General features: G+C 52.2%; 2 protein-coding genes across 5 annotated transcripts; one reads left to right on the top strand and one right to left on the bottom strand.

Moving 5' to 3' along the window:
* Positions 1-1,617: 1,617 nt before the first annotated feature.
* On the bottom strand, positions 1,618-4,325 carry S100a9 (S100 calcium binding protein A9). Its single transcript, XM_046421968.2, has 3 exons — positions 4,214-4,325; positions 3,783-3,943; positions 1,618-1,927 (listed from the first exon to the last, which is right to left on the bottom strand). Exons 2-3 carry the CDS (start codon positions 3,930-3,932, stop codon positions 1,733-1,735), a joined length of 345 nt encoding a protein of 114 aa, XP_046277924.1. The 5' UTR covers positions 3,933-3,943; positions 4,214-4,325; the 3' UTR covers positions 1,618-1,732.
* Positions 4,326-4,338: 13 nt separating this feature from the next.
* Pglyrp4 (peptidoglycan recognition protein 4) lies at positions 4,339-26,049 on the top strand. 4 transcript variants are annotated; one of them, XM_058571962.1, is made up of 10 exons: positions 4,339-4,435; positions 13,086-13,376; positions 13,811-13,924; positions 15,349-15,456; positions 16,018-16,219; positions 17,813-17,931; positions 19,185-19,337; positions 20,071-20,269; positions 23,166-23,284; positions 24,890-26,049. In XM_058571962.1, the coding sequence occupies exons 3-10, from the start codon at positions 13,876-13,878 to the stop codon at positions 25,066-25,068; spliced, it is 1,128 nt and encodes a 375-aa protein (XP_058427945.1). In that variant the 5' UTR covers positions 4,339-4,435; positions 13,086-13,376; positions 13,811-13,875; the 3' UTR covers positions 25,069-26,049. The 4 variants fall into 4 exon arrangements, with proteins under 4 accessions (XP_058427945.1, XP_046277922.1, XP_046277921.1 ...); XM_046421966.2 differs by having other exon boundaries at positions 13,086-13,294; positions 13,799-13,924; XM_046421965.2 differs by having other exon boundaries at positions 13,086-13,294.
* The last annotated feature ends 569 nt before the right edge of the window (positions 26,050-26,618 follow it).

Below are 26,618 nucleotides of genomic sequence, written 5' to 3' on the forward strand. Positions count from 1 at the left end.
TGTATGTGTCTCTTCATTTATTAAAAAAAAAAAAAAAAAAAAAAAAAGGGAGTAGATGACTGCTAGTCCTTCTCCAACTCCCCCCACTCCCAATTCTGTGTCTTCTCCCTGCGGCAAGGCTGGGGCCTATGTCACAGGAGAAGACGTGCCTCTGAAGCAGTGTTCGAGGAGTTCCCAGAGAGACGGGGGAGCTTGACCCAGGACCAGCAGGGCTCCTGGCCTACGTGACGGAGAAGAATCTCAGCATGAGCCATCAAAGACGTAGAAGATGTTTATTTAGGAAAGAAAATACATAGTCAAGGGAGAAGGGGGCAATCTCAAGAAGAGCAAGGAATACGAATTCAGGGAAGATGTGGGTTCTCTCCAGAGGGAGAGACAGCAGCAAGCCCTCGTGTGGGGTGGAGCCAGGGTGGAGTCACCCCTCGTGTGGGGTGGAGCCAGGGTGGAGTCACATAATTTCTTGCCAGTTTTCCCTGAGCTTGTGCTTTTACAAGGGCCTGGGCTCAGGGCATGTCCCTCAGGATTTACAACTCTTCCTCCTGAGCATTTTCTGCATCTCCATGGCTTATGAGTGTTTTTTGAGATGCAGTATCTCTCTCTTGATCCTAAATCTCATGTAGAGAACCCTGAACTGGGCTGTGGTTTTTGCAAGGCCCACACCAGCTGGTTGTGACCTGGGAAGGGATTTTAGGAGCAGAGGTCAGGGAGATGAAAGAGGAGTCACTTGGACGTCTCTGAGGTGGGCACTTGGGTCTGGAGGATGCAGGTTTTGCAGAGAGGAGTAAATTCCACTGGCCCGAGCTCTCAGCCACCAACCAGGGGCTGGAGAAATCTCCACTGCAGCAGGGAGATCAGCTGGATCTTGAGGCTTAAAATCTGAATCTTCAGGCCCCAGATGATCTGTGGACTCAGAGTTCAAGCTCTCCCTGGCGCTTCTGAAGGTTTTATTGCAGAACCCAGCCTGGTGCTCATGTCTTCTGCTGGGCAGGTGGGGGCCTTGTCACTCCACTGTCCTGCTGGGGCTGGGGTAGGCATGGGCTAACTCTCACGCCCTCCCACTGAGCACCCCACCCGCTAACACCCACATTTAGGATACTAGGCCTATTAGGAGAAATCCAACTGCTGTCTTGGATCCAGAAACGAGTTGGTACATAATCATCCCCATTTGTCCTTGTTCCCACTGCCCAAGTGTTTTCTTTTCCCCAGATGTGGCATCGTCTAGGTCCATTTCTGGGAGACCTCAGAGGGACAGAGTTCTAATAGAGAGAGATGACCATATGGACAGTGATGGGCCAGGCGGGGCTGGGAGGGGGTAAGGAAGTGTGTGGCACATTGAGGGACAGGGATAGCCCGCTTTTGCTTTCTGAGGGGACCAGGCTGTGTTGACAGGCAGGACAGCATGATTGGACCTGAGCAGGAGGGTCTGATGTCAGGGAGGAGGACATGGTCAGGTAGGTGAACCCAAGAGGTTCAGAACAGAGCCACATGTTGCTGGTTCTCATTTTGTTCTGACCTGATGGAGGGCGGAGCTGCAGACACGGGTGGGCTGTCCACCCCTCCTGATCCCCTAATCCCTCAGACAACTTGGGAAGGTGGCAGAAGCAGCACGCGGAGTCCTTGCAGGGTGAAAGACTTTATTTCCCCTTGACCTCCACGGCCACAGCCAAGGCAGTGGGACACATCATTCCCTGTGGCCCTGGCTGGCCAGAAGCAGGGTGGAGTGGCCTCCCGATTAGCGGCACCCCCCAAGGCCTGGCCCGTGGCTGTGACCTTCCTTATTGGGGGCGTTCTTGTGCATCTCCTCGTGGGAGGCATGGGTCAGCTTTGCTATCAGCATGATGAACTCTTCAAAGCTCAGCTGCTTGTCCTGGTTGGTGTCCAGGTCCTCCAAGATGTGATTTATGACCTTCTCATCCTTATTCTCTTTCTGTGGGTGTGGGAGAGAGGGCTGTAAGGGCTGGGTATGGCCAGGGGTGGGGGGACCCTGGAGCACAGTGAATGGCCAGATAGCCGATGAATGGGGAAGGTTGGCCCCCATTAAAGACACTTCAAGATGACCATTGACTGGGTGCCCCCGGAGGGGCAGACACTAAGCGTGTGCTAAACTCTTTCTATTTGGTTCCCCAGACCTGCCCTCCAACTTGAGGACCCTGGCTCTCTATTTTACAGAAGAAGGTCCCACAATTTGCAAGTCTAGACATATCCCCTCATTTGATCTTTTTAACAACTTGAACAGGTGGAAATCACATCTTCCTAGGAAGACTCGAGTCTTAGAGAGGCTCAGCCGTTCCTGGGTTGAGCAGCCTGGAAGCCCAGAGGTGGAGAAGCAGATTCAGGTCCCGTTCTCTTTAATCTCCTCAGTCCCCCTCCCCTCCTTCCCTAGAGGTCTCCAGTTAGTGAAGCTCATCAGGCCTCAGATTCGGGGGAGGCACTTAGGAAAGCCAGCTGCTGTGAGGTCCTGGGCAGGGCAGAGCCGTGGAGGGGCTCTGCTGACCTCACAGGGTAAGACAGAGCATGCCAGGAGGATGGGGGCGAGGTGACGAGGTCCAGGTGAGCCAAAGAGAACCAGCTGCCCGCTCTGCCATTCTCTGGCTGGGACCCCTCTGCTCAGCCTTCTCCTGGACTCTTGATGGCCCACCTTGTAGGTCCCCTTCTTAGCCTACCACTTTGCTTCTGGCAGGGGACACTGGGGAGGGGGATGGAGAGCATGCGGGTGTCCCACAGAGGAGAAGGTCACCCACACAGCCTCTTGGTGCCCTGTCTACCTCATCCAGCCTGAGACCCTCACCTGCAGGGAGTTGTCACTGTCCCTCAGACATCCCATGGTGGCAATTCTCCATCTTACCAGGGAGGGACGAGCACCAGAGGGGGATGGGGACTTTCCCCAGGACGACTGGCCCTGGGAACAGGATTGGGCCTGGGACCCACGTGTTCTATGTCCTTCTTAGTCTAGGCCTCCGTTTCCCCAATTTCCCCAGATTTATAAAGAAAACCAAAAGAGTGTGGGAACGAATCCTTCTTTTTCCTGGAAATCGTTTTCAGAACAGGGAAACGCATTCCACGAGTGCTCTGTACGTGCCCGTGCTGCGCCGGGTTCTCCACGTGCTCCTTATTTCTCAATTTTCTTCCCTGGACCGGTGGGATTGGAAAAGCCCTCTAGGTCTACCCCACATTCCCAGTTTAGTCTTAGCTTCCTGCCGAGTGCTGAGTTTAGGTGCTTCCCTTCCCAACACCCGGGTCTCAGCTCGTGTGTCACCTAAAGAGGCTCTTCCTGTCCACCCCTCCTAATCCCCTCTGCCCTACCAACCCAGACCACCACCCTATTTGTTATCTCCCAGGCACTTAGAGGGGTTGGATTTATCTGTTCATTTGTTGTATGTCTCCCCGATGGGAGAGTGGGCTACCTGGTCACTGCCACTTCCCTGTGCCCAACACAAGGCTTCACACACAGCACATGTCCAACCACACAATTTCTTGACTCTATTAGTGCTGCCTAGCTTTGAGCACCTCTAGTGCCTCTGGGTAGAAGAAGCTAGTATTCTCCCTTTCTCTCTTTTGGTATGAGTTGAACCCAATGTGCTCTACCACTGTCTTATACCTCAGCCCTTTATATTTCTTATTTTGAGGCAGGGTCTTGCTGAATTGCCTAGGTTGGCCTCAAATTTGAGATCCTCCTGCCTCAGCCTCCTGAGTAGCTGGGATTCCAGACAAGTTCCCGGCTACAGCTTTCTCCTTGATTGCTGCAGACAGCACCTGCTCCTCTCTCTTTGACCAAGCCCTACCTTGAGGAAGTTTTGCAGCTCTTTCTTCGCCAGCTGTTTGAATTCCTTCTGGTTCAGGGTGTCTGGGTCCCCTGACCTTACTGCGTACTGGTGAAAGGTGTCGATCACGGTCTCTATGCTGCGTTCCATCTGTGACAATTCACGCGCCATCTTCTTGCACTCTGTCGGAATAACGGAGAAGCAAGGATTTGGGACATTTAGAAGAAAGAAGAGGCTGCCAGGCTGCCTTGATTGCCCTCTGGCCACGGGCAGGAAGGAAGGGAGGGGGAAAAGTACTTGGGCACAGAAGACCCAAGAAACGTGAAGGGTGCTAGAAAGTGTTCAGGGCCAGACCAAGGAGGGCTTCCAGTTTGGAAGAAGGTTGGGTGGGAGGAGAAGAGAAAGAACTGGAAGGCAGGCTTCTGCCAGTGCGCAGTGAGTAGCTCACTCACCAAAGCCCAGGATCCTACAGAGCCTCTGACAGGGAGGTGCTGGCCTGGCATTTATAGGCAGCTCCGGGCCAGCGCTCTCTGGGCAGGATTGCTTCACGGGCCATCAGTTTGGTAAGCCTCCAGGAAGGGGGCTGGGCAGGACAGGAAATGTTCACATAGTTCCTTTGCCTTTTTTTGTGAAATTGCCAGCCCTGCGCCTGGAACTGGTTTGGGAGGAGGCTGGTGAGTTCAGTCCCCTCAACCCCAACCCCCCTCTCTCCCTGAGCAAGCCACCGGCCTGCCACTCCGCTGGCCCCCTCACATCCCACCTCTGGGACAGCTAGAAGTCCTCTGAGGACCGTGGTGCCGACCCCCTCTGCCTCTCCTCTCCTTAGTCCTCTGTGCTTGCCTGGCTCTGTGGGGAGGAGGGTCTGGCATGAGTTCTTAGATTTGGAGAGTGGGGGTTAGGATTAGAAAGATTCTTAGAGGTGATTGACCCTGTTGCATCGCAGATGAAGGACCCCAGAGAGGGACCCCAGCAAGTTCACAGAGCTGGCTGGTGGCGTGGCAGGACTTGGCCTCAGACATCTTGATTCCTGGTTAAGGGCAATGGCAGGTATGCGTCCTTCTTACAGTCAGAGTGAGAGGTCTTCAGGGTCTGCCTCTTCTAAATCCCACTCCTCATTGGGGTCCACACCCTCCAGGAACTTACGACCTAGAAGAGGGCTATTGTATTTCGCTCCTGGTGGGCAAGACGGGCCCCTCTCCTGCTGCCACCTTCGTATGTATCTCCCCACCGCCCACAGAGCAAACTGATATGGCTTAGCCCTCTGCACAAGGCCCTGTGGGGCGTGGGCTCGGTCTCTCCTGGCCAGTTTCCCCTGCAGTCCCCCTCCACTGTGGCCAGGGGGGGCCCACCTCGCTCCTTGCCACAGCTGTGATGGTGAAATCCAAACCCCACCTCCCGGCTCAGCTCAAAGGCGCCTCATCCTGGAAACCTGTGCTATTCTTCCCATCAGGAACACCCCCTGGGCAGGGCGGTCTCCTCCAGGCCACTTCTGGCTCTAAGGCTGCTTCCCTGGAGTCAAGTGATTTGCATACTTCGCTGCTGTCTATTTAGTGCCTGTAGATCCTGAAAGAGAGGTTCTTTTTCATGTTTATCGCCTCCCATACACACAGTCTGGGGAGGGACACCCTTGCTTTTGCTGAATCATCACATTTCCTTATTGGCATCCTGACCCCTCGCCCCGGGAAGGGTGCATGGTGCGTGGAGGACGTACCTGAGGTATTGTCCTGCCTTCTTGCTCCTCCCAGCCTCTCTCCCTCCTTCGGGGAAGGTATTCCTCCTCGTCCACCTCACCTAGTCCTTTTCTCCAGTCTTCAAGAAGCCTTCCCTCATTGCCAAGGCCCCTCCTGCCCACTGCCCTCTGGAAGCCCCGGGCAGCCCCAGTGTGTGCTAAGCCCTGGTCCTGAGCACGTCCTGCCTACACTGCTGAGATGCACAGAGCTCAGACTCACTGAGTGTGACCTTAGGCAATTTATTGAACTTCGCTGTTTCACTTTCCTTAATTGGTAAAATAAGATACTAATAGCGCCTTCCTTGAGGATTGTACAATACATGCAGAACTGGGAAGAGTTCAGGAAATAAGAAGCACTATTATCAGTTACCTTTTCATTATTATTGGTACCAGCACAAGATGCTGGGGGATCTTGGTGAGCGAGTCACAAAACACAGGGGAGACATGATTTGACATCCTGTCTTCCTAATCACATTTTAAACCCTTGGTAGTTTGGGATAGGATCTGGCACTGTATTAAGCGCACAGCAATTATTTAATAAATGCATGTCGAATGCACACTTGAATGAATGAATGGTGTCGACATGGCTGTGAAATTATTATTTTTTGAGGAACTGGAGTGCCCAGGGTGCTCTATTACTGAGTTACACCACCTCCAGCACTTTCCTCTTTTCTTGTGTTTTTGAGACAGGGTATCACTAAGTTGTTCAGGCTGGTCTTGAACTTGTGTTCCTTCTGCACCAGACTCCAGAGTAGCTGGGATTACAGGTGTGCCACTGCGCCCCACCAGCCAAGAAATACTTAAATGGAAAGTTCAGGTGCATTTCCCAACGGAGGCTGCCCCTGACTGTTTAGAGGAATCACTGAATGAAGGTGGACCCTGTGTGCCCACCTGCTCGGGCAGGTGAGGAATCTACATCTAGTTTCAGGCTTCGTAAGCATCGGCTGGGTGCCTTTTCTTGTGCTCCCACAGCGCCCTCTGCTGCCTCAGTTGGAGCAATTTCACCTGCACCAAAGAGTCACACACCCCTGCACAAAGGTGAAGCCGGCCAGGTGTGAGAAATCAACAGAGCCAGTAGGGTGACTTTGGCAATGGATGTGGGAACTCTGGGTCAAGGACACTAGGTAGCGGGATGAATGACATTGAGAATAAACTCCCGGGCACTCCCCTAGCTGCAGCTGTTCCCCCACCCGCCTTCCTGCTAAGTGTGTGCTGGGAGACGTCCGAGGTCAATTGGAGCCTTAGTCATTTAGAAGCTCAGGCCTCAGCTGGAGGGGAGGCAGGAAGGGAAGCTGGGGAGAGCGCAGAGGAGCTCAGCCTGGCCCCCCACCTGACTGAACTGATGACCCAGCACAACAGGCCCCAGGGAACTTCCCTACCTGCCCTCCTGTCCCACCCTCCACGTGCCTGCCAAAAGTACTGACCCGCTCATCCCATGACCCGGCTCTGTTGAACCCTGTAAAACTCAGACCTCTGTTGTGGCCCGTTGACGTCGCTGATCCACTGAGGTCTGTCCCCATTTGGATATTTTTTGCCTTCAGTGGAGACCGGCTGGCAGGAGCATTCTTAACTTGAAGGACAGCCAGCCTTCAGCCTCAGGGGAGGGCTGCCCGGGACCGGTGTTGCTGGGTTTCCCCAAGGCCTGGGGAATCTGCATTCTTACTGCAAACTTCCACTTATAAAAGCTGTCAACTGATTTTAAAGAAAAGCACAAGCATTGACAATGAAGCAGGGTGTGTGCCCGTGGGTGGACGGGGGGTGCCCTGCTCTGCCATGGGGTTCTTGACTCTCTGGCTGTCTCCTTCACTGGCTGTGGCTCCTCAGGCAGGTATATGGCTCTGCTCACCTCTGGGACCCTGGCACCCAGCGAGGGCCTGACTTGCTGGGTGCTGGGTGCGCAGTTGCTGAGTGGGTAAACGCAGGCGTGCAGGAATTCATGAAGTGCGTGAATGTGGAATGCACACTGGTCTCTTGGCCTTTGCCCTGTGACTTTCTGCAGAGCTGCTGATTGTCATCCTATAATGTTGGTTCAGGATGAAGGTAAAATGGGGAGGGGGAGGGGAGATGAGGCTCAGCGGCTGTCAGGAGCCAGCCTAAACCCAGACATGGAATTTGCACTTGGGGAATCCCATGCCGTCAGTTGGTCCCATCTCAGGAGGCCATGGTGGGCCCCAGATCCCAGCTAGTTCAGGCCCAGGTGACGTCAGGGCTGAGCCACCAGGTAGTGACTTGAGCCACCTGTTCCTCACCCCCTCCGAGGCCCAGGTTGCACTGAGGGCTGGTGGGAGGTGGAGCTCCTCAGGGTACTGGTTTTCCGTGGGAAACTCAGAGCCTCCTACGAGGACATGAATTGGCCACTTTTTTTTTCTGGCTCTGAACAGTAACTCTGGATGTTGTTTTTGGGAGAAAAGGGTGTGGTTTCTGGATAAAAAAAAATGTGTAAGCAAACAACTAACGGGCAGAGAATCCTGTAGGGACAATGAAGTCACCAGCCCCTCTCCCGTGCTCAGGACCAACGGCAGGCCTGAGCCTTTCTGCTTCTCTCACGCTCAGGCTGAAGCCAGGTTGAAAGACAGGCAGTTAGAGTAGCTAGGTAAATTGGGTCTGATACGGAGCCTAGTAAAGAAAATCAAGTCCCTAAAGAAAATGGAGTCAACCTGAGCCCAGGAAATCAGAACCACACCTGGGAGATTGAAATGTTAATGTCCCCAAGGCCCAGGCCCATCCTAAAGAACTGTTAATGAAGCAGCTCCCAGCAAATAGGGAGGTGCTCATCAAATCACCCTAAGCCCCTTCTTCCTGGGGGGTGGGTGGGGAGGTCTTCTCTCCCTTCCTCTTTCCACTCCACACTTGCTGCGGCTGCTTCTCTGGTGGTATACTTCAGCACTCCCAGCAAGGAGTAGTCACGGTAACCCTGGGTATCACTGCTGTGGCCCTCAGGCCACTTGGTCCACCTGTGCTGCACTGGGTGTCCCAGGGGGTGCACGTGGGACTCTCCCCACCCCAAGCTCTCATCCTCCAGCCTGCGGGACCCTGGTGGAAAGTGTACAGAGGCTGGGGGCTGAGGCTGGGTTCCAGCCCTAGCTTTGCCAACTCACTGGGGCCATTACAAGTCTTTCCCTCCGTACGGCCTCCAGGTTTGTATCTGTGAAACTGAGAGGTTGGGTCAGCTCAGTCACTTCTTGGGCTGGCACCAGGTTCCGATGGCATCTTGGTGGGCTCCATGAACACGGCCCCGATGCTCCAGGGCTCTGTGTGATTCCTGGATCACATGCTGCTCCCCCAGAAGAGGAAGGCGGGTCCCCTCCTCAAAGCTGCCCCCTGGGGCCCAGACCCTCCCAGGCTAAGCCCAACCTGCTGCCTCTGAAAAACCAGCCTCTACCTCAGAGCAAAGCCTGTCCAAGGAAAGGACATGACCTTTGTCCTTGGAAAGACCCACAGAGCACTCCTAGGCACATTCCCACCCTGCTAAGTTGTTTATCTACAAATAACAGGAGAGATCTGCTGTGCCAGGTGTCCCTGACTCAGTCAGGCTAGGTGGGGGCCCATAGCAGCCCCCTAGCAGCCACCAATCAGAATGAGACAGGGAAATACCTGGGATGCCAGATGACCCCCCAGTAGTTTATGGTGGTTGATAACATGTTGGGAAACCATGTAGTTCAGCACGTACACCCCTCTTGGCTTAAACCAATCAGTTCAAATGAATCCCCCTCTTGTACTAAGCAATCACCCCTCCCCAACTTGTTCCCGCCAGTGAATGTGCTAATCATGTTTTAGAGTTGTTATTTGATTTTCCCACGGTGTGTGATGACTTGCTAAGAGATGCTATGATGTATGGGGGGGTCCCTGCCTTCTCCAAAGAATGTATAAAACTGCTGCAAACCCTGGGCTCGCGGCCTCTCAGCGTCACCTGTTGGTGTGTGTGCGCGGAGGAGCTAGCTCGCAATAAACACCTCTTTGCTGTTTACATTGATCTTGGACTCTGGTGGTCTTTTGGGGGTCCCGAATTCCAGCATAACACCTCTTTCTCCATTCTGTCCCTTCCCACTGGCTTGGAACTCTCTGGATCTGGACTTTCTGACTCCCCGTTCCCCTCTGTTCAGTTTGGGTGTCTGGTGCATTAGGATGGCTCGGAGGATTCATCCACAGGTGACATCAGATGGTTGTCCTGCCATCTTTGGCCTCCAATCTCACCAAGCCTCCACTGATGGCCATCCTAAGGTCAGCTGAAGGCCGACCTATCTCCTGCCCCACGCTAGGCTGCTCTGGTGTCCACAGTGAGGCCTCTCTGGTAACCGGGCTTCCTAGATCCTAGGTCTGAACACCTCCCCGCACTCCACCTCAGCTATCTGTGCACAGAATTTTCCTAATTTCCAGGAAGTGTTGCCTTCCAAACCAAGAAAGTGGATGTCCCCTTTTCTGTCCCCTGGATACCATTTTTCCAGTCCTTCCTCCTCTCCCATTTTCTAGCTGTTGTCCTTACTTTGCCCCACACTGAAGTTTCAGATCTCTCCAAGACTCCGGAGGGGTATCCCAGTATCTCTCCATTGGCTTCCTCTGCCTCTCAGAAATCCCCTTTGTAGAGAATAAGGGCTTTCACAAACATCACCGTGTGGGCATTGTAATTACCGGCCTTTTACTCCCGCACTAGACGATTAAATCCTGGAGAGCCAGCTTCTCCACTTACTCCTTCTTCAATGATCAGCTTTGCACGTGAGAGACATAAGCATTTGCAGGGTAGAATGAATGACTGACTTGGCTTTCACAGAACCTATGCTTAGAAGACCATTTCCGGTCATTAAGAAGTTGTGCAACACAGGAGAAGGGAGAGGAAGAGAAGGAGGTGGAGAGGAGTGAGGGGGGACATGGGGAGGCGGGGGAGACGACCGAGAGTCTGGGTGTGTGAAAGGATGCCAGGATTCAAGGAGCGGTGCTGCCACCTGGTGGCCAACCTGCACCAGCGCTAGCGGCATTGATTTGCCCTGGGACCTGTAGTTTTCAGGACCCCTTTGTACTTGTGAAAATTACTGACTATCCCAGAGATGATTGTGTTATGTTTAATCAATATTTGCCGTTTTTTTTAATTTGAAAAAGTTTGATATATTGATTAAATTATCATTAATAAACTCATTATATATTAAGCTCTAGTTCAAAAATTAAAAATAATTATACAGATGTTTTGCAAAGCTAGTGAGTGTCACTTTTTAAAACATTTTCTCCTACTACTTCACTGTGTAGATGAAAAGATGATAGACTGGGTTTCCATATCTGCCTCTGCATTCCACATGTGGCAAAATATTGTTTTGGTTGAAGATGGGAAGAAAAATCCAGCCTCTCACAGACAGGTACTTGGAATGGGGAGGAATATATTAGTGACCTTTAAAAATAATATACATTTTACATTTTTTGATATACATCCAAACTCAACAACTGGAAATTTGTTAAAAGTTATTTGTAATGTAGATTCTGAAGCCACATGAATGAATTCTTTGTATTTGTTTTCATTAGACTCAATCGGTCGATCTTAAAATTGGAGTGGATATCTTATTCAAGCGTTATTTTGTAACCTCATACATTAGTCATTCAGAAAATATTGGCTCCTTGAGGTATGCACATTTTCTAAATGCTGACACGTTTTATTACTTGATACACACACACACACACACATACATATATATTTATATGGTGTATGTTTGTTTGTAAATCACATTTGGTAACATCATCACTGATCTCATCCATCGGTAAAGTCTTTCAGTATTGGGAAGCTGTCAAATCATGGGGGCAGACAAAAATTTTTCAAAATTCTAATTTTTGTTTGAAAGTACTAATTTTACTAAGCTAACCAATTCCATCAGTTGTTTTCCTTGAAACAAAAGGCACATTTGTATACTTTCAAGAGGAAGTCTACGATGTACCCAAGTATAAATACGTAGTTTGACTGTTTCTGTGCTTTCTAGCAAAAATGGTGTTCCATGAAAAAGTGGTCTGGTTCACAGCTCAGTCACACAGATGCTTTTCCATGACAGAACCAGGATTGAGATTTAATAAAATGAACGATTTTCTCTGCTTCATTAAGAATGTTCTTAGGTAAGGCCCGGTGTGGTGGCAATGACTATAATCCCAGACACCTGGGAGGCTGAGGCAGGAGGATCACAATTTGGAGGCCAACCTGGGCAACTTACAGATATCCTGTTTGAAAATAAAAAATGAAAGGGCTGGGGATGAAACTCAGTGGGAACACCCCTTGGTTCAATCTCGTACTGAAAAAAACCCAAAAACAAAACCAACAACAAAACAAAAAATTTAAAAAAATTGAGACAGGGTCTCACTAAGTTGCTTAGGGCCTTTTAAATTGCTGAAGCTGGCCTTGAAATGGGCAGAGGCGGGGCTGCGGAGGAACAGCCCGTCCCCAAGGGTCAGGAAACCCCTAGGTGCCTACCGCAGTGATCTTGGGCTGCAGTTCTTGGTGGCCTTCATCTTGGTCCTGGCTCTGCCCACCTGCACCTTCCCCCGGGCAGCGCTCAGCAGCCCTGGCTCGGTCTCACGGCATTGGCTGAGCCTGGGCACATGACTGGCAAGAAAGTGGGTGAACCTGGGGTGCATTCAAGGGCTCCTGTGTAGGGAGCTTCTCTTGGGACCTTTGACTGAGAGTGAGACTGACTAAGGGCAGCCTTTCTAGATATGGGCATTCCTCAGTGTCTCTAGAGACTGCCCCACCCACTAGGAGCTGAGAGGTCCTCACGCAATGTGCACCTGGCTGTGTTCTTGGAAGGTGTCAGGTGGAGCTCCCTCTGCAAAGATCCACAGCCAAGGAGAGCAGCGTTGCAGAGCGTGCACCTGATGAGGAGATGACCCAGGAGATGACCGAGGAGTGGGCGAGGGACCAGAGATGCAAGGCTTGTGGGAGGCTTCCTGTGATGGGTGACAGCTTGATGCCAAGGATGTGGTGTGGCAGGAGGCAGTGTGACACACGTGTAGGCTACAGGGTCAGAATTAGGCATAGCGAGCTGGGCACAGTGTCTGCGCCTGTAATCCCAGTGGCTCGGGAGGCTGAGGCAGGAGGATCGCAAGTTCAAAACCAGCCTTGGCAACGGCGAGGTGCTAAGCAACTCAGTGAGACCCTGTCTCTAAATATAAATATAATACAAAATAGGGCTGGGGACGTTCCTCAGCGGTTGAGTGTCTCTGAATTCATCCCCCCCTCCCGCAAAGAATTGGGCATGGTGAGCTGTCCCCTGGGAATATAGATTAAGTTGGGGAACCCAGGGGAAGGGGAGGGTGGCATGTTGGTGAAATGACCTCAGTCCACAGCCTTCAGACACCTGGAGCAAATCTGTTTCCACGGGCAGGAAGTTTGCAGATGTCGGGGACACAGCCCCTGGGTCCCACAGGTTGGCTGGGCTTCTTGGGGACTGGGATGAGGAAAGAGCTCAGGAAGGTTGGGCCATCTTGCTTTTTCCCACGGAGGAGATTGCTGGACTTATTCACAGGGCGGGTCCCCAGGTGCTCTCAGCCCCGCCTGGTTTCACCACGGTTCCTTTCAGAGCTCCGTGGAAGGAGCCAGCTCTGAGTCTCAGAGCTCTGTCTTTCCTTAGGGATCCCAGGCTTTCCTGTCCTCTCCGGGAAGCCAGAGCTGGAGTGCGCCATTCCCAGGGAAGGAGCGCCCTCTAGTGCTGGGGAGAGGGAAGGCTGGAGGAAGGGACCGCGCCAGAGGCCAAGTCTGGAGGAGAAGGAGCTGCCAGCCAATGAGGAGCCAGCGGACTGCACCCTGACCTGCTGGGCGGGGACAGCGCAGGGTCCACAGGTATTGCTGAGTCTCTGAGTGTTTCTTCTTCAGAGTCCCCCTCCAGGAGAGGGGGCTGGACTCCACCAAATGGAGAGTTAAGGTCAGATTTCCTCTCCCTAGAACTGGGATCCTCCCTCCCCCAACTCCTGCATCTCCCTCCTTGGTTCTGTCCCCAGCTGGAAAGTCATCCTCACAGTGGACTCATCTAGGAGAGTTTGGATTTCTTGGTTGGACCGTTTTGGGGTCTTGTTGCCCTTGTCTGTAGAAATGGGGGTTAACCTTACAAAGATGGTGAGCATTAAATAAGACTGCGTGTGCAAGTGTCTGAACACGCCCTGCACTCAGTGGATATTCGATAAAATTGAGTCGCCATGACAACATCTTTGTCCCTTTCCTCTGGCAAGCAGGAAGGAGCCTCAGGAGGCCCACAGTGCGGCAGGGAGTCAGACGGGGTACGGGGTACGGTGTAGTCTGGGGGTGCTCCATCTGTAGAGTGAGCGTCATAGTCACGTTAACTGTCAGTGTGTCTCCCAGGACTGCCGCTTGCCTAAGGGCTGCTAAACATACGGTTCCCATCGGTGTGCTGGGCCCCTGTGAGGATGCTGCCCTGGCTTCTCGTCTTCTCTGTTCTGGGTCTCCAGTCCTGTGGTAAGTTTTCTTTCTCTGGACCAAATACTGACTGAGAGCATCTTTCCAAAATCCTGTATTAGGAATTCCCTGGGTTGAAAGAATAGCTTTATACTTAGAGCGTGGAACTTGGACTCTTTCAACCTAGGTTTGAGTCCCTGCTCTGCTTCCGATAATGATTTTAAATAAGTTATGCAGTAAACTCTTAATCTTCCAACCTGAAAATTGAGGTAAGGTCACCAACCTCGTCAACTTATTGGAGAGTCAAATGAGATGACACACACAGAAGGACTGAGCACCTGGAGATTAAAAGCAAATAAACTGGAACGATGTATTATTATGATGTTATTCAGAGTCCGACTTGAGTTAGGTTTTTAATGTTAAAAAAAAATGTTCCTTAGAAAGATCAAATTTTTTAAAAAACAGGGGTTAAAAAAAAACCCTAATCAACCACAAAAGAAGAAAAAGAAAAAAGTTCTTTGGGAATATCACTCGCTAGATGTAAGTTGATGCCCTGATGCTCTGTGCCCAAACCACTGCTGTCTGTCCTTCATGGACCATGGAACCTGGGTTAGCACATGCCCTCCAGTCACTCAGGCATTGGCCTGCCTCATGCAAGTAATTCTATATTGTTTCCCCGAAGACTCTTTCTCATGTTTCCATTAGCTAAAATTCACACACAAGAGGATTTTGTGGTTTGGAGGTGCCCAAATGCATTTCCAAGTTGTTTTTGTGAATTGTGTGTGTGTGTACATGCCACTCAGGAGGATAGGCTGATATTTCTGACTCCCTGCCCATAACCATTAAGTCTCATGCCGGGGTGCGGGGACACGCGACTCAATCAATCAGGGTCACTCTAAGTGAATTTGGGCTGACTAAATAAAGACACAGACACAGAAAGTTCCTATTGCTTTGGGTTCAGTGACCGCTCCTCAGCCACAGCTCCCACAACGGGGGGCAAGGCAGGCAAGAAAGAGAGGAGCACGCCTCGAACCCGGGTTTTATTAGTGGGGGGAGCTGATCCATGGAACACTCTATCCAAAAAAGGGCAAAGGGTAGGGTTACAACAAACAGTGGTGTAACTCAACCCCACTGGGTGACGCCCACGCCCGGAGCTGCACCTTTCTTATCTGAGGGAGTTGAGGTCCAATCGCATTGCAGTGGGTGCGGTACCAGCTCAGTACCTCTTTACTCAGGACTTAAAGGTGAGTACCCAGCTCCTGTCCAGAGCGGCTCCCGACACCAGGGCTTCACCTCGAGTGGGTGTTGGAGAAAGCCATGCCTCCTTCTGCTGTGGGAGGTGGTCCTCTGGTTAGTTGAGAGGGATTTCTTGGAGGTGGCTTGGGCATTTGGGGAGGCCAAGGGGCCGTGGAGAGGGGTTGGCTCCTTCTGGTTAGAGGCCTGGTATCTGTAGTTTGATGCACAAACGAAACTTTCTTTTGCAGGTGTTTCCTCCTGGGACAAAGCACACACAACACAGGTGTCGGAGGGTCTGCAGGCCTTGTTTGGCAACATCTCCCAGCTCATTGAAAAAGGCAAACTCGGTCTTGATGGTGAGGAATCTTGGGGACCGACTGGGGTTTCTCAGGTGGCTGGAAATGTTTCTCAGGTCTGCACAGCCACGTGACACCCCGTGACATGGGACGGGGCGAATGGAACCCCGTAGAGCGTAACACTGGCCGGCCACTTCACGGATTGCCCTAGGTCCTTGGGATACAGGGTCGGCGACAGGTGGTGGTAGAAACCCTGACCTCGGGGAGGAGACTGGGGTGGGAGACCCAGCCCCTGCCTAGAAGGAGCCTCAGGGCCAAGGAGGAGACGCAGCCCTCTCTGGTGCTGCTCAGGACTTCCTCCAGGGAAAGTGGGTGAGACAGAGCCGCTCCCTGCAGTAGGCGCCTGGGCAGAGCAGGGAAGGAGCTGGGAGACAGTGTCTTATTGCGGATGGGGATGTGCTGGGGTGAGGCAGCAAAGCATCCGGTCGCCCTGGCTGGATCAGACTCTGCCTAAGGGGTGGGATGCCGATGGCATGAGCTGGGGAGGGTGTACCTGCCTGCCGAGGGCTTCCTCCCAACGCTCTTCCCCCACCACGGGGCATCCCACGGTTCCTTCCACAGATGTCTTCACCATGGTCTCTCGCAAGGAATGGGGGGCAGAAGCTGTTGGCTGCAGCTCTCAACTGATCATGCCGGTGGATGTCCTCGTCACACATCATGTCCCTGGGCTGGAGTGCCACGACCAGGCGGTTTGCAGTCAGAGGCTGCGGGAACTGCAGGCCTATCATGTCCACAGCAACAGTTGGTGTGACGTGGCCTACAAGTAAGAGCCGGGGCCGGGTCTCGAGGCACAGGGCCAACCCTGCTCTGCGGGGCTGCTTCTCTGGATCCTTCTGCTTTAGTCAGCTCTTTGTTCCTGCCACCAAAATACCCCACAAGAACAACTTAGAGGAGGAAAAGTTTTGTCCAGGGCTTGTGGTTTCGGGGTCCGTGGGTGGCCGACTCCATTGTTCTGGGGCCAAGGTGCGGCAGTACCTCAGGGGGGAAGGGCCCAGCAGAGGGGAGGTGCAGGGTCAGAAGACAGAGAGAGGGAGAGGGCCACAGGGAGATGAACCTTCCAGGCACTCCCCCAGGGACCTACCCCTCGCGTCGTGCCCCTGGCCTACATTGATCACCCAGTCAGTCCTTTGAAACTAAGATGGCCACATTAGGTCACAGCACGCACAGTCCAATCACTTTCCCTCCGAACATTCCTGCGTTAACAGGAGATTTTGGGGGGAACCTTATGTCCGAACCATAACAAATTTGCATTCATTTCCCTCATTGTCTAGATTATAGTTACGTAGGTTTTATAGTGAATAAAATGTTTCAAACCCTCATGAGATCCCAAGTCCTTTAGAATTTTCCACCCAGTCCCTCCCCCTGGGAACCCCCCAAAGAAAATAAGGACAACCAATCTTCCTACCCAGGCCAAGCTTGGTTTCCCCGGCACATCGCAGGTTACAGACGACGTCCTTGTCCCTGAGTGCCTTTGCTCCCTATCAGCTCTGAGTTTGTCTCCACCTGCCCAGGGAGGAAGGAGGGAGTCTCTTGGGGGCACTCGTCCATCTGTTGCTCTAAGACCCATCTAGAAGACTCACATCTGACTTTGGCCACTTACGGACAGTTCCTGAGCATGGTGATGGCTCCTGCTCGGTGTCCAACATACTTCAGGCTTTCCCAAGGTCCTGGGCGGTGAGGGGAGAGAGGAGCTGATGAGATCTCCCTTGGCCCCCAGCCCTTCTGAAGGACGGTTATAAAATATGCGTACGCGGTTCCTCAGAAGGACATGGGTGAGGTGGGTGGTGGAAGCGGGGCGGCCCCTGCCAAGCCAGCTCAGGTGCACACTCTATTTGGTGTCTCCTTCCTGTCTCACTCTCCTTACTCCCTCCCTCTGGCTTCTGGGATCACTTCTGAACGCACTGTCTGCTTCCACGTTGCATGTCCTTGTTCAGGTACCAGGTACATGCAGGACAGTGACCCTGCGGGGAGAAATCAGGTGAATAGCTTGGGGACGATCACATGGGCACCGTGCATTTTGGAGGAGGGAGGAGAGCCATGTTTGAGCTAGCGTGGTGTGGTTGGGTCGATGCTAATTACTGTGAAGACCGGGGACCCCTCCTCCTCTGAGTGCACGGGATGATTTATGTTCAGCTCCAGGTCTGAGCAGGGGATGGGGCAGGGAGGGAGTGCTGCAGCAGGTCAGAATGTTAAGGACTAGGATGAGGGACCTGGTCTTCCACAGTTTGGGAAGAACCATGTGAGTTCCTTTTAGTGAACATGGCTCAAGCCCTCGTCCATCTGGAGCCTGGGTACGTGGTTCCTCTCTCGGGTGGGTCACCACGTCAGCCGCTCAACCTTGTTCCCTTGCTGACAGCTTCCTGGTCGGGGACGATGGCAGGGTGTATGAAGGTGTTGGTTGGAACGTCCAAGGCTCGCACACCCAAGGCTACGGCAACATTTCCCTGGGCGTCGCCTTCTTCGGCACCAAGGAAGGTAATGACAGCCCCCGACGAGCCCTCTCCAAAGAGTCCTTGGCACTCAACATGGCCTGTCTCAACACCATGCAGCCTTCCCAGACTTCTCCGAAGATCCACTCCCGGAATTCATTCTCCCTTGGCCTCCCTGTCATGGCTTTGTGAGGATGCTTCTCCAACTGCTCTGACTTCTCTCAGTCTCCATGGCAACCCCTCTTCTTCTAGCCATCTTGTAGGAAGAGCTGCTTATGAGTTTTTCCTCTGCAGTTCCCCTGCTCTTCTGGAAAGAGCCGGGCTTCCTCTGTCACCTCTGGGTGAATGACTGTCTCGTCTTCCTCTAATGTCAACTTTCTGTAGCCGCAGACTGTACCCCCAGATTCCTGCCTGACACCGCCTCCTTCCATCTCTCACTCCCGGATTGTCCATACATTGTTTACAAATGACTCAGAGGTCCCCGATCTCTGACTCCACTTTCTTCTGGTCTCTTGCTCTACATGTCATGCCGTTGGCCTTGACCTTGGAACATACATTGTCCGGGGCCATTTCCCTGAATTTGTGCACCCCTTCCTGTTAACCAAGATCTCGAATATCAATATTCTCTGAGGTTGTCCAGGTGGATTTCACAGTTTCTGTTACCACAGGGTGCAGCCTGAGTTTCAGAGAAGTAAATAACTCACAGCGACACAGCCGTGAGTAGAGGAATCAGTACGTGAGTCTGTATCCTCCACGGCCAGCCGGGGTTGGGGGGTTTCCAGCCTGCCAGAGACTCACCGGGTCAGCAGTTTTGTTTACTAATTGATTAGTTGATGTATTTCTTTATAAACTTTGATGACTACTTGTTGCCTCTTGTTGGCTTGGGATTTTGAAGGTGTTACTTTTTACAGCCTCAAGTTCCTCTACATGAATAATGGGCTTAATGATAGCTTCTGCCTCAGGGGTTTGTGGTGAGGATTAAATGGGCGAATGTGGGCAGAGTCTGGCTCGTGCCTGCCAGGGCCCTTCTGATGGGGGACCCTGGCCTGAGCAGGCCAGCGCTGTGAGTGGTCGCTGCCTCTGTGTTCTCTCATGAATAGAGGGAGTCGACAGAGGAGTCCTGGCAGGTCACTGGGAAAGGGCTTCATCCTGGGCCACAGAGAACTCTGTCCTGGCAGACCCTTGCCTCTCAGACCTGGGGGAGGAGCCTGCTGGGCAGGGCTTGGCCAGTGTTCCTTCTCTATTCAGTCCCCTGAAGCTCAGGTCAGACTGAGATTCCCCACAATTGCTCTCTTCCAGGCCTCAGCCCCAGCCCTGCCGCCCTGTCAGCCATGAAGGACCTGGTCTCTTATGCTGTGCAGAGGGGACACCTGTCACCTAGGTACACCCAGCCACTTGTTGTGAGAGGCGAGAACTGCCTGGCTCCTCCCCCAAAGGCAAGGCTGAGGCACGGTAAGACCTTGGGCCCTTCTGGGCTCCATCCAGGACGGCTCCTCACTAGACTCCAACGCCACCCGGGGGGTGGCTTCCCACCAGGCTCTCCTCAGATTCCTCTTGAAACTTTGGGGCCAGCAAACCTTGAAAGGGACCCTCCAGGGCACCTCTTTCCCCCTCAGATTCCTAGAATGGCAGAACCTTGGCGTTATGCCTGGTGTTATATCTGTTCACTTGTTTCTTCAAATTGATAGACATTTACTGAACACCTACTAGACTCTCAGGATATACGAGACATTAAAATCCCTGACCTCATGATGTTTCAATCTACAGGGTAGAGAAAGACGCAAATAAACCGGAAAAACACTTGGCATGTTATATGATAAAAAATGCTGGGGGTGGGGGAAGAACACAGAAAGGGACAGGATATTTCTACACCTATTTATATATTCATATGCTTATATGCAAACACATTTCTGAATATAGGTGGTGCATACCTATAATTCTAGCAATTTGAGAGGCTGAGGCAGGAGGATTGCAAGCGTGAGGCCAGCCTCAGCAACTTAGTGAAACCCTGTCTCCAGATAAAAACTAAAAAGGACTAGGATGTAGCTCAGTGGTGAATTGCACCTGGGTTCCACCCCAGCACTGGACCCCTCCCGGAAAAGTAGTGCTGAGGAAACTTAGGGTACCACTTATATGGATTTTAAAGGAAGAGTTTAATTATCATTATGTTTTTACCCTGCCATAGCTTGCCCTAGCATTGTCCCTCGGTCTGCTTGGGGGGCCAGGGAGACCTACTGTCCCAAGATGACCCTTCCTGCTAAGTACGTGGTCGTCCTCCACACTGCTGGGAGGACCTGCGGTGTGTCTGACGAGTGCCGCCTGCTGGTGCGAGACCTCCAGTCCCTCTTCATGGACAGACGCCATGCCTGCGACGTGGGGTATAAGTAAGTGGGCCCCAGAATGGGGGCTTCTTTTCTGGTTTCTGGGGGCAGAAACTGAGCCTCTGAAGGGAAGGAGAGGGCAGTAAGATCTCCTGAGTTCTCACCATGTGAAAGACCCTCAGGTCTGGCCTCATGGATTCCCATCCAGTCCTGGGAGGGTCTTATTCAGGAGTTATCTAAGGGGGTGGTCGTGGCCCTGGGCATGTTCTTAAGACACGTGCCTCTCTCAAAGGTAGCATATTGGCATGACGGATGCTGAGACTGTTGAAATACCACCGAGGAGGCACCTGTGTGCCAGGGAATCTTTAGACAAGACGATCTCAGGTGGTGACCTTTTCAAGGAAGTGCTTCCCTCTGCTCCGCCCCTCAGTGTGGCCACATCTAGAAGCTGTTCCCACTCAGGTCACAGTGCCATCCTCTGCAGCCAGCCTGTGGGCCTACTGCGAGAGAGTCTTCCCTGTATGAAGGAGAGGGAGGGGCTGCCAGGGTCTGGGAGTCTTCATTAAGGAACACACTGACCTAACGGGAGACCAAACCAACCCTCCCTCCCTCCCTTCTTTTTCTCTCCTCATTAAGTGTAGCCCAAATGGGGCTCAACGTTCCGGGCCGGTTTTGCTCAGGTTGTTTCCATTTAGAGTGCCAGTTTTAAAAACTTGTCCCTTAATACTGGCACATAGGAACCAAATGGTCCACAAAACAGGTAGAGGTGCCTCAAGGATGCATCCAGAGCTTGCAGATAAGACATTTGGGGGCTGCACACCATCTCACGTCCCATCAGAAACAACCCCATTAAGTATTAAGTCTCAGGACAGGCCACGGCTAGCCCAGTACATATTCGTACACGTTAATAAAGGGAACCCCCACTTCTGGGGACATTCACAGCTTAGCAAAGTGGAGCTGGATGTTAGTAGCCCAAGCTGGGCACTTTGCATAGGATGTGGCCTGCGGAGCCCTGGGCGGGGGCCTGTCTTAGATGAATTTCCATTGCTCCATGTGGGCTTCTGGGCTGCTGAACCTCTGTTCTGTTTCCATTTTAGTAATAACCCTTTATAAAGAGGATATAATGTTTTTCCCAACATCTATCATTTATCAGGACCTCCCAAGTGCTTTGTTAGGTCCTGCCATGGAGGATTGATGTTCTCCTTAGTGACACTTGGATGTCTGAACATTGACTATAAATTTGGAAATCCTGAACAGGGAAATGATGGAGGTTGAGGAGAGGTCTTTCCCTTTTCTACTCAGATTGCTCAACGCTGTTACCTGTCTTTTGATTTCTGACTTTTTATTGTGTCCCTTCTATTATACTATATGACTGTCATTTTGTCACCTTGGGAGGGCCTGGAGTCAGGATAAACACTTGCTTTTCACATGAGATAGCCGTAGGCTGTGCTCTGGGGACGCTGTTTGGACGGAACAGAGACATAGTCTTGCCTTTATGGGGCTAGTACTTTAGGGAGGGAGAAAAAGAGTTGAACAAGTTAAGCCTTAGTGAGGTGCAGTAGGTGCTTGAAGGAGGGCTCAGGTTGCTGGGGAGATGGCTGCGAAGGACATGTTACCTGAGGGAGTCACACATGAGCTGGGACCTAAAGACCCAGTGGGAACCAATCAGAGGAGGAAGAACATTTCAGATAGAGGAAGGGACTTCTATGGAAAGGCTTGGAGTCCAGCCCGAGAACAGTTCCTTTGAGAAGCGGAGAGGTGTTTCTCATGAGCACAGAGATGCTAAAGAGGGGTGTGGGGGGTAAAACAGGGGCCATGTCCTGAAGACCTTGTGATTCGAGCTGGGGAGCTTGGACTTGATGCCAAGGACCAAAAGCAGGATTTTAACATGACATGCAACGTATTTTCAAAAGGCCACTCTAGCTGTGGCTCCAGGAATGGATCTGAAGAGTGTAACACTGGAGGTAGCCAGGTCTGAGGACTGTGTAGCCATTCAGGCAAGATGATATGGCGGCACAGCTAGGGTGATGGCCTCTGTCATGGAGAGAAGTGGAAGAGGTGATGGTTAATGACTAGGTGCAGGGGCAGGGGAGTGGCGGGAGACACTGCAGACAAGCGTGGGTTGAGCGAGTGGGTGGGCTGAGGACTGTTTTTGTGCCCATGACCAGTGGGCAGTGGGTGGCAGCACCTTTCTCCAAGATGAGATCCCAGGAAGGAGCATAGACGGGAAGAAGTGGGTCTAGTCATGAACTTGTGGACTTTCATGGATGGTAAAGGAGCCAAGGAAGTGGGTGTGTTGAGGGAGAAGAGGCTTAAAGAGCAGGACCCTGAGGAGCCCCTCAGGAAGGCCACAGGAATCCGAGGGGCAGAGAGGAGGCAGCCAGAGGAGAAAGCTGGGAGAGTGTGGTGTGGGGGAAGCCACAGGAAGAGAATATTTGGAGAGGGTCGACAGAGTCCAGTGTGCGAAGAGGCCAAGGCAGGTAAGCCTAGAGATGGGCACTTGTCCTCCGTGGGGAGGAGGCTGTGGGCCAGCTTGGAGAAAGTCGTGCTTTGGTGAGGTGGGGGACAGGCAGGCACGGAAAGCTGTCTTTCCAATTTCCTCATTGACAGTGAGCTCCTCGTGTCAGGAGTGATGTGCTGGAGCCGGATGGGCACGGCAGCTCAGAGGACTGACGGTCAGAGATTCAGGAATTTTCTGAGCCAGCTGCTAAATAGCTGGTAGCCTAAAATCAGCCACGGTGGGAGTTTTCTTCCCCAGAAATCTACAAATGCTATAAATCAGGGTCCTCCCCCACCCCAAGCTGGTTTAAGGACTAGGTCTGACTTGTTTCTGTGACCCAGGGCTTAGAATTTAATGATATCTGGTGAGAAGAGACATGAGTGACTTAGGAATGACGACGAGAAGCGATCCCAGAGCGCCTCTCTCTCGTGCCCATCTCCACCCCCTTGTGTCCTGCAGCTTCCTCGTGGGCCAGGATGGTGCCGTTTATGAAGGGGTCGGCTGGAATGTTCAAGGCTCCCGAACCCCTGGCTACAATGACATTGCCTTGGCCATCTCGTTCATGGGCACCTTTACAGGTAAGTGTATGCTTTGGGCAGTGGTGGTCATCGTATGGTACCTTTGGGAGAAGGTGTGACGTGGGTGACAAAGACATCAGACTCAGGCACTGTCTAAATGACTGCACGTGTGGAGCTTCAAATCTGACATTTAACTAGGCTGAGTGTGGCCAGAGGTGACCCTCAGATGGAACTCACCTCCTGCTCATGCAGCCAGAACTCTCTCTTCCAACCCCTAAGGGACACATGGAGCCATCTTTGTGCCTACTGTTACTCATCTTAGCAGACACACCATTTCTTGGTTGCCATGGCAGCAAGTGGCACCCCTTCACCTTATATGTCACACCAACATGGATAAACCCTGACTCTGCATTGAGACTGCACACTCCATACAGTGAATATCGTCACAGACCAGAGCCCTTGACTAGAGTGTTTTTTTTTTTTTCCTTTTCAATATTCAGGTGCTTTTTGTTGAATCCTGGAGAGGGGCGGCTATGTCACTGGGGCTGGTTCAGGCTGACACAGAAATGGGAATTGGGTGGGGGCAGGAGTGGCCCAGGACTGTGCCTGGAAATGGGGCTGACCTGAGGTCAGAACAGGTGAAGAAGGAGCAAGCAAATCTCTGGGTAAAGCACAGGTTCCTGGCCTTGGTGATTCTGACGTCTCACATCAGATGATTTTCTGTTGTGGCGCTAACCTGGGCCCTACAGGTCCTGGGCCTTACGAGGCTTAGCAGTATTCTTGGCTTCTATCAAATGGAGATAACAGTATCTTCCCTTTCTTAATTTTGACAACCAAACTGTCTCCAGACCTTGCCATGTGTTCCCTGGGGGAGGTAAACTTTCCCCACTAAGATAAACTTTTGCAGTGGAAAAAGGCTTTGCATATTCTCAGAAGAATGAGTTTCTTTCCCCAGACTCAGACCTTTTGATTTGGGAAAACTTTGGCCCTGAGGCACTGAAGTCTAGAGTCTGTCCATTGAGTGGCTAACTATAAGGGTTCTGTGTTCAGGATTAGGGTCCCCTGACTGTGTCATGGTTGGTGGCTGAGGAAGTTTCTGTGCCAAGGCACAGAATGCCTGGACTAGGAAACCCTGGCTGCTGTGGCAATGCCCTGCATGAGGAGGCTCTGACTTAGAGTCTTATCAGCCTCGACCTTGGTCTCAGGCACTGAGCTCCTGGGAATAAAGGAACTCTCTTGTTAGACAAACCACAGTGTTTCACCAAGCTCCCCTGGGCCTGAACCTGTCCACAGAACAGTAACTTTAAACAATGGACTTTCTTGAGAGCTGCACAAAGCTCCTCACATTGCACATTGCAACGGTAGTATGTAAGTGAGGAAGAAGCTGCACGGTGTTGCTAACTCTGTAACCTGCCCAGTGACACAGTGAACAATGGGTACTTCTGATGCCAGTGATCTTGTGCAACCTATTGATACAAATAGAGCTGGCAGCTGGCGCAAGGGGCTTCTGCCCCTGCCCCTTGCTTCTGTCTCCTTTTGTTTCTGTGACAGTTGACAGCAGTGGCCTGTACTAGCTTGGTGGTGGTGGATGGTTCTAGGGGTGTGTCCTGCCCTGGGCAGGGCACCCTGGAATTCCTATGACCAACGGACCGCTGTGTTTTGCAGGTACTGCGCCCAATGCTTCTGCGCTGGAGGTGGCCAAGGACTTGATCCAGTGTGCTGTGGTCAAGGGGTACCTGGCCCCCAACTACCTGCTGGTAGGCCACAGTGATGTGGCCAATACTCTGTCCCCGGGACAGGCTTTGTACAACATAATCAAGACTTGGCCTCACTTCAAACAGTGAGGGAGGCCCCAGCTCCTGAGACTGCTCAACCTGCTGCTAGGTCTCTGTCCTCACTTCCCACCCATCTTGTCCCCCTCCTCTGCAAGTCCCACCTTGCCTCCCTTTCGCAGGTTGGGGTGATACAGTCCTTTCCTACTACCGTCCTGCAGCATCCTGTAGGTTGGGCCCTCACGGCGCTCCACGTCTGGGCCCCGTTCCCCTCTCTTCACCTTCTTCATCCCTGGGCACCTCCTGTTCAGCCGGGAGAGTCGATGGGCGATGGTCCTCTGCCTGGTGCGTCTTCCCCTGAGGTCTGCCTGGAAGCTGCCGACTCTCACCCATCGCCAGGCCTGTGTGCCCACTCCTTCCCTCTGCTCACACGTTGACTTGTACAGACTCGGGTGCAGCTGTTACTGAAGGGCTGTCATTATCAGAGTGGTTTCTGTCCTCTCTCCCAGACCATGAGCTCTCCAAGGGAAGGAGCTGAGATTTATTGTCCCTTTGTCTTGTGTCAGTTCTTTACCCATGTCTGGAATTCAGTAGGTGCCTTAGGTGTTTGTTGAAGAAATGGATGAAAGAGTGGATGGGTTCCTGGTCACCTGGCCATTTTGCTCCATCATCTCCTCTTTGGGAAGCCCTCGGGGATTGTGCCCTGGTCCACCACTATTCTCTCTTAGTCTGAGGCTCTGAGCTGGCTCTGGGGGCTTTTCTGAACTGAGTGCTATGTCTTTAGAGTCCCATGTCCCTGTCTCTCCAAAGCACCCTGAGGGAAGGGACTGTGTGCTCCTTCACAGGCAGAGAGGAGCTGTGACCACACACACTCCCCAGTGCCTGTGGCCTGCCTGTGCCTGGCTGGCCCCACTGGGTGCTGGGCAGAGTGAGGACCCAGAGCCCTGGCCCTCTCAGCCCTCCCTGGACTCTTCATCTTACTTATTGGAAGCACATGAAACATTTTCTGTAGACATGAATAAAAGGAATAAAATATGTGGTTTGTCTAAAATATTTTTAGGTCTTCATATTTTGTCTTGTTTTCTTGTGTTTCTGTCGCTCTTATAACAGAAATAAATGTCGGAGCTCTCATAATTTTAAAGCAAATATCTTGTGCTTTTCTAAGTGCTCAAAGGACCTCCCTGTCTGCCATTAGCCCTCAGGCTGTCTGTGTCATGAGTGTGAGAATTGTCTCCTGTTTCCCCAGGGCAGAGTAGCCACAGAGATGCTGTCTCTTCTCATCTCACAGTGGGATGAGGCTCCAGAGGGAACCTTCCCCAGGGTCCTGTGTCCCGACCGGCAGGACACATCAACGTGGGCAGCAAACCTAGATGGGGAGGAATGAAGGGACAAGAGACACAGAAGGATGACAGCAAGACAGGAGTTCTGATCAAGCTGCAAACTTTTATTGTTCACACAGGGGTATTTATATGCTGGGGATGGGGAAGCTCTCTTATCGGCAGTTGCTGGATGTCTGCACAAGGTGAGATAACCGCAGGATGTTTCAGGAAGATAGGTTTCAGGAAGATAGGTGGCCGCAGGATGTCTCAGGGAGATAGGTAGCTGCAGGATGCCTCCCAGGC

This window comes from Marmota monax, unplaced genomic scaffold, assembly GCF_021218885.2.
Source record: "Marmota monax isolate L192 unplaced genomic scaffold, Marmota_monax_Labrador192_F-V1.1 WCK01_AAM20220418_F8-fsc00108, whole genome shotgun sequence".
Taxonomy (NCBI): Eukaryota; Metazoa; Chordata; class Mammalia; order Rodentia; family Sciuridae; genus Marmota; species Marmota monax.

Excerpts from the sequence above, each read along its gene's own strand:
- S100a9 (XM_046421968.2), bottom strand. The coding sequence starts at position 3,932 with ATGGCGCGTGAATTGTCACAGATGGAACGCAGCATAGAGACCGTGATC. Across the intron at positions 1,928-3,782 it reads AGCTGCAAAACTTCCTCAAG|AAAGAGAATAAGGATGAGAA; the intron begins GTAGGGCTTGGT and ends CCACACCCACAG.
- Pglyrp4 (XM_058571962.1), top strand. The coding sequence starts at position 13,876 with ATGCTGCCCTGGCTTCTCGTCTTCTCTGTTCTGGGTCTCCAGTCCTGT. Across the intron at positions 16,220-17,812 it reads TGGTGTGACGTGGCCTACAA|CTTCCTGGTCGGGGACGATG; the intron begins GTAAGAGCCGGG and ends CCTTGCTGACAG. Across the intron at positions 20,270-23,165 it reads GCCTGCGACGTGGGGTATAA|CTTCCTCGTGGGCCAGGATG; the intron begins GTAAGTGGGCCC and ends TGTGTCCTGCAG.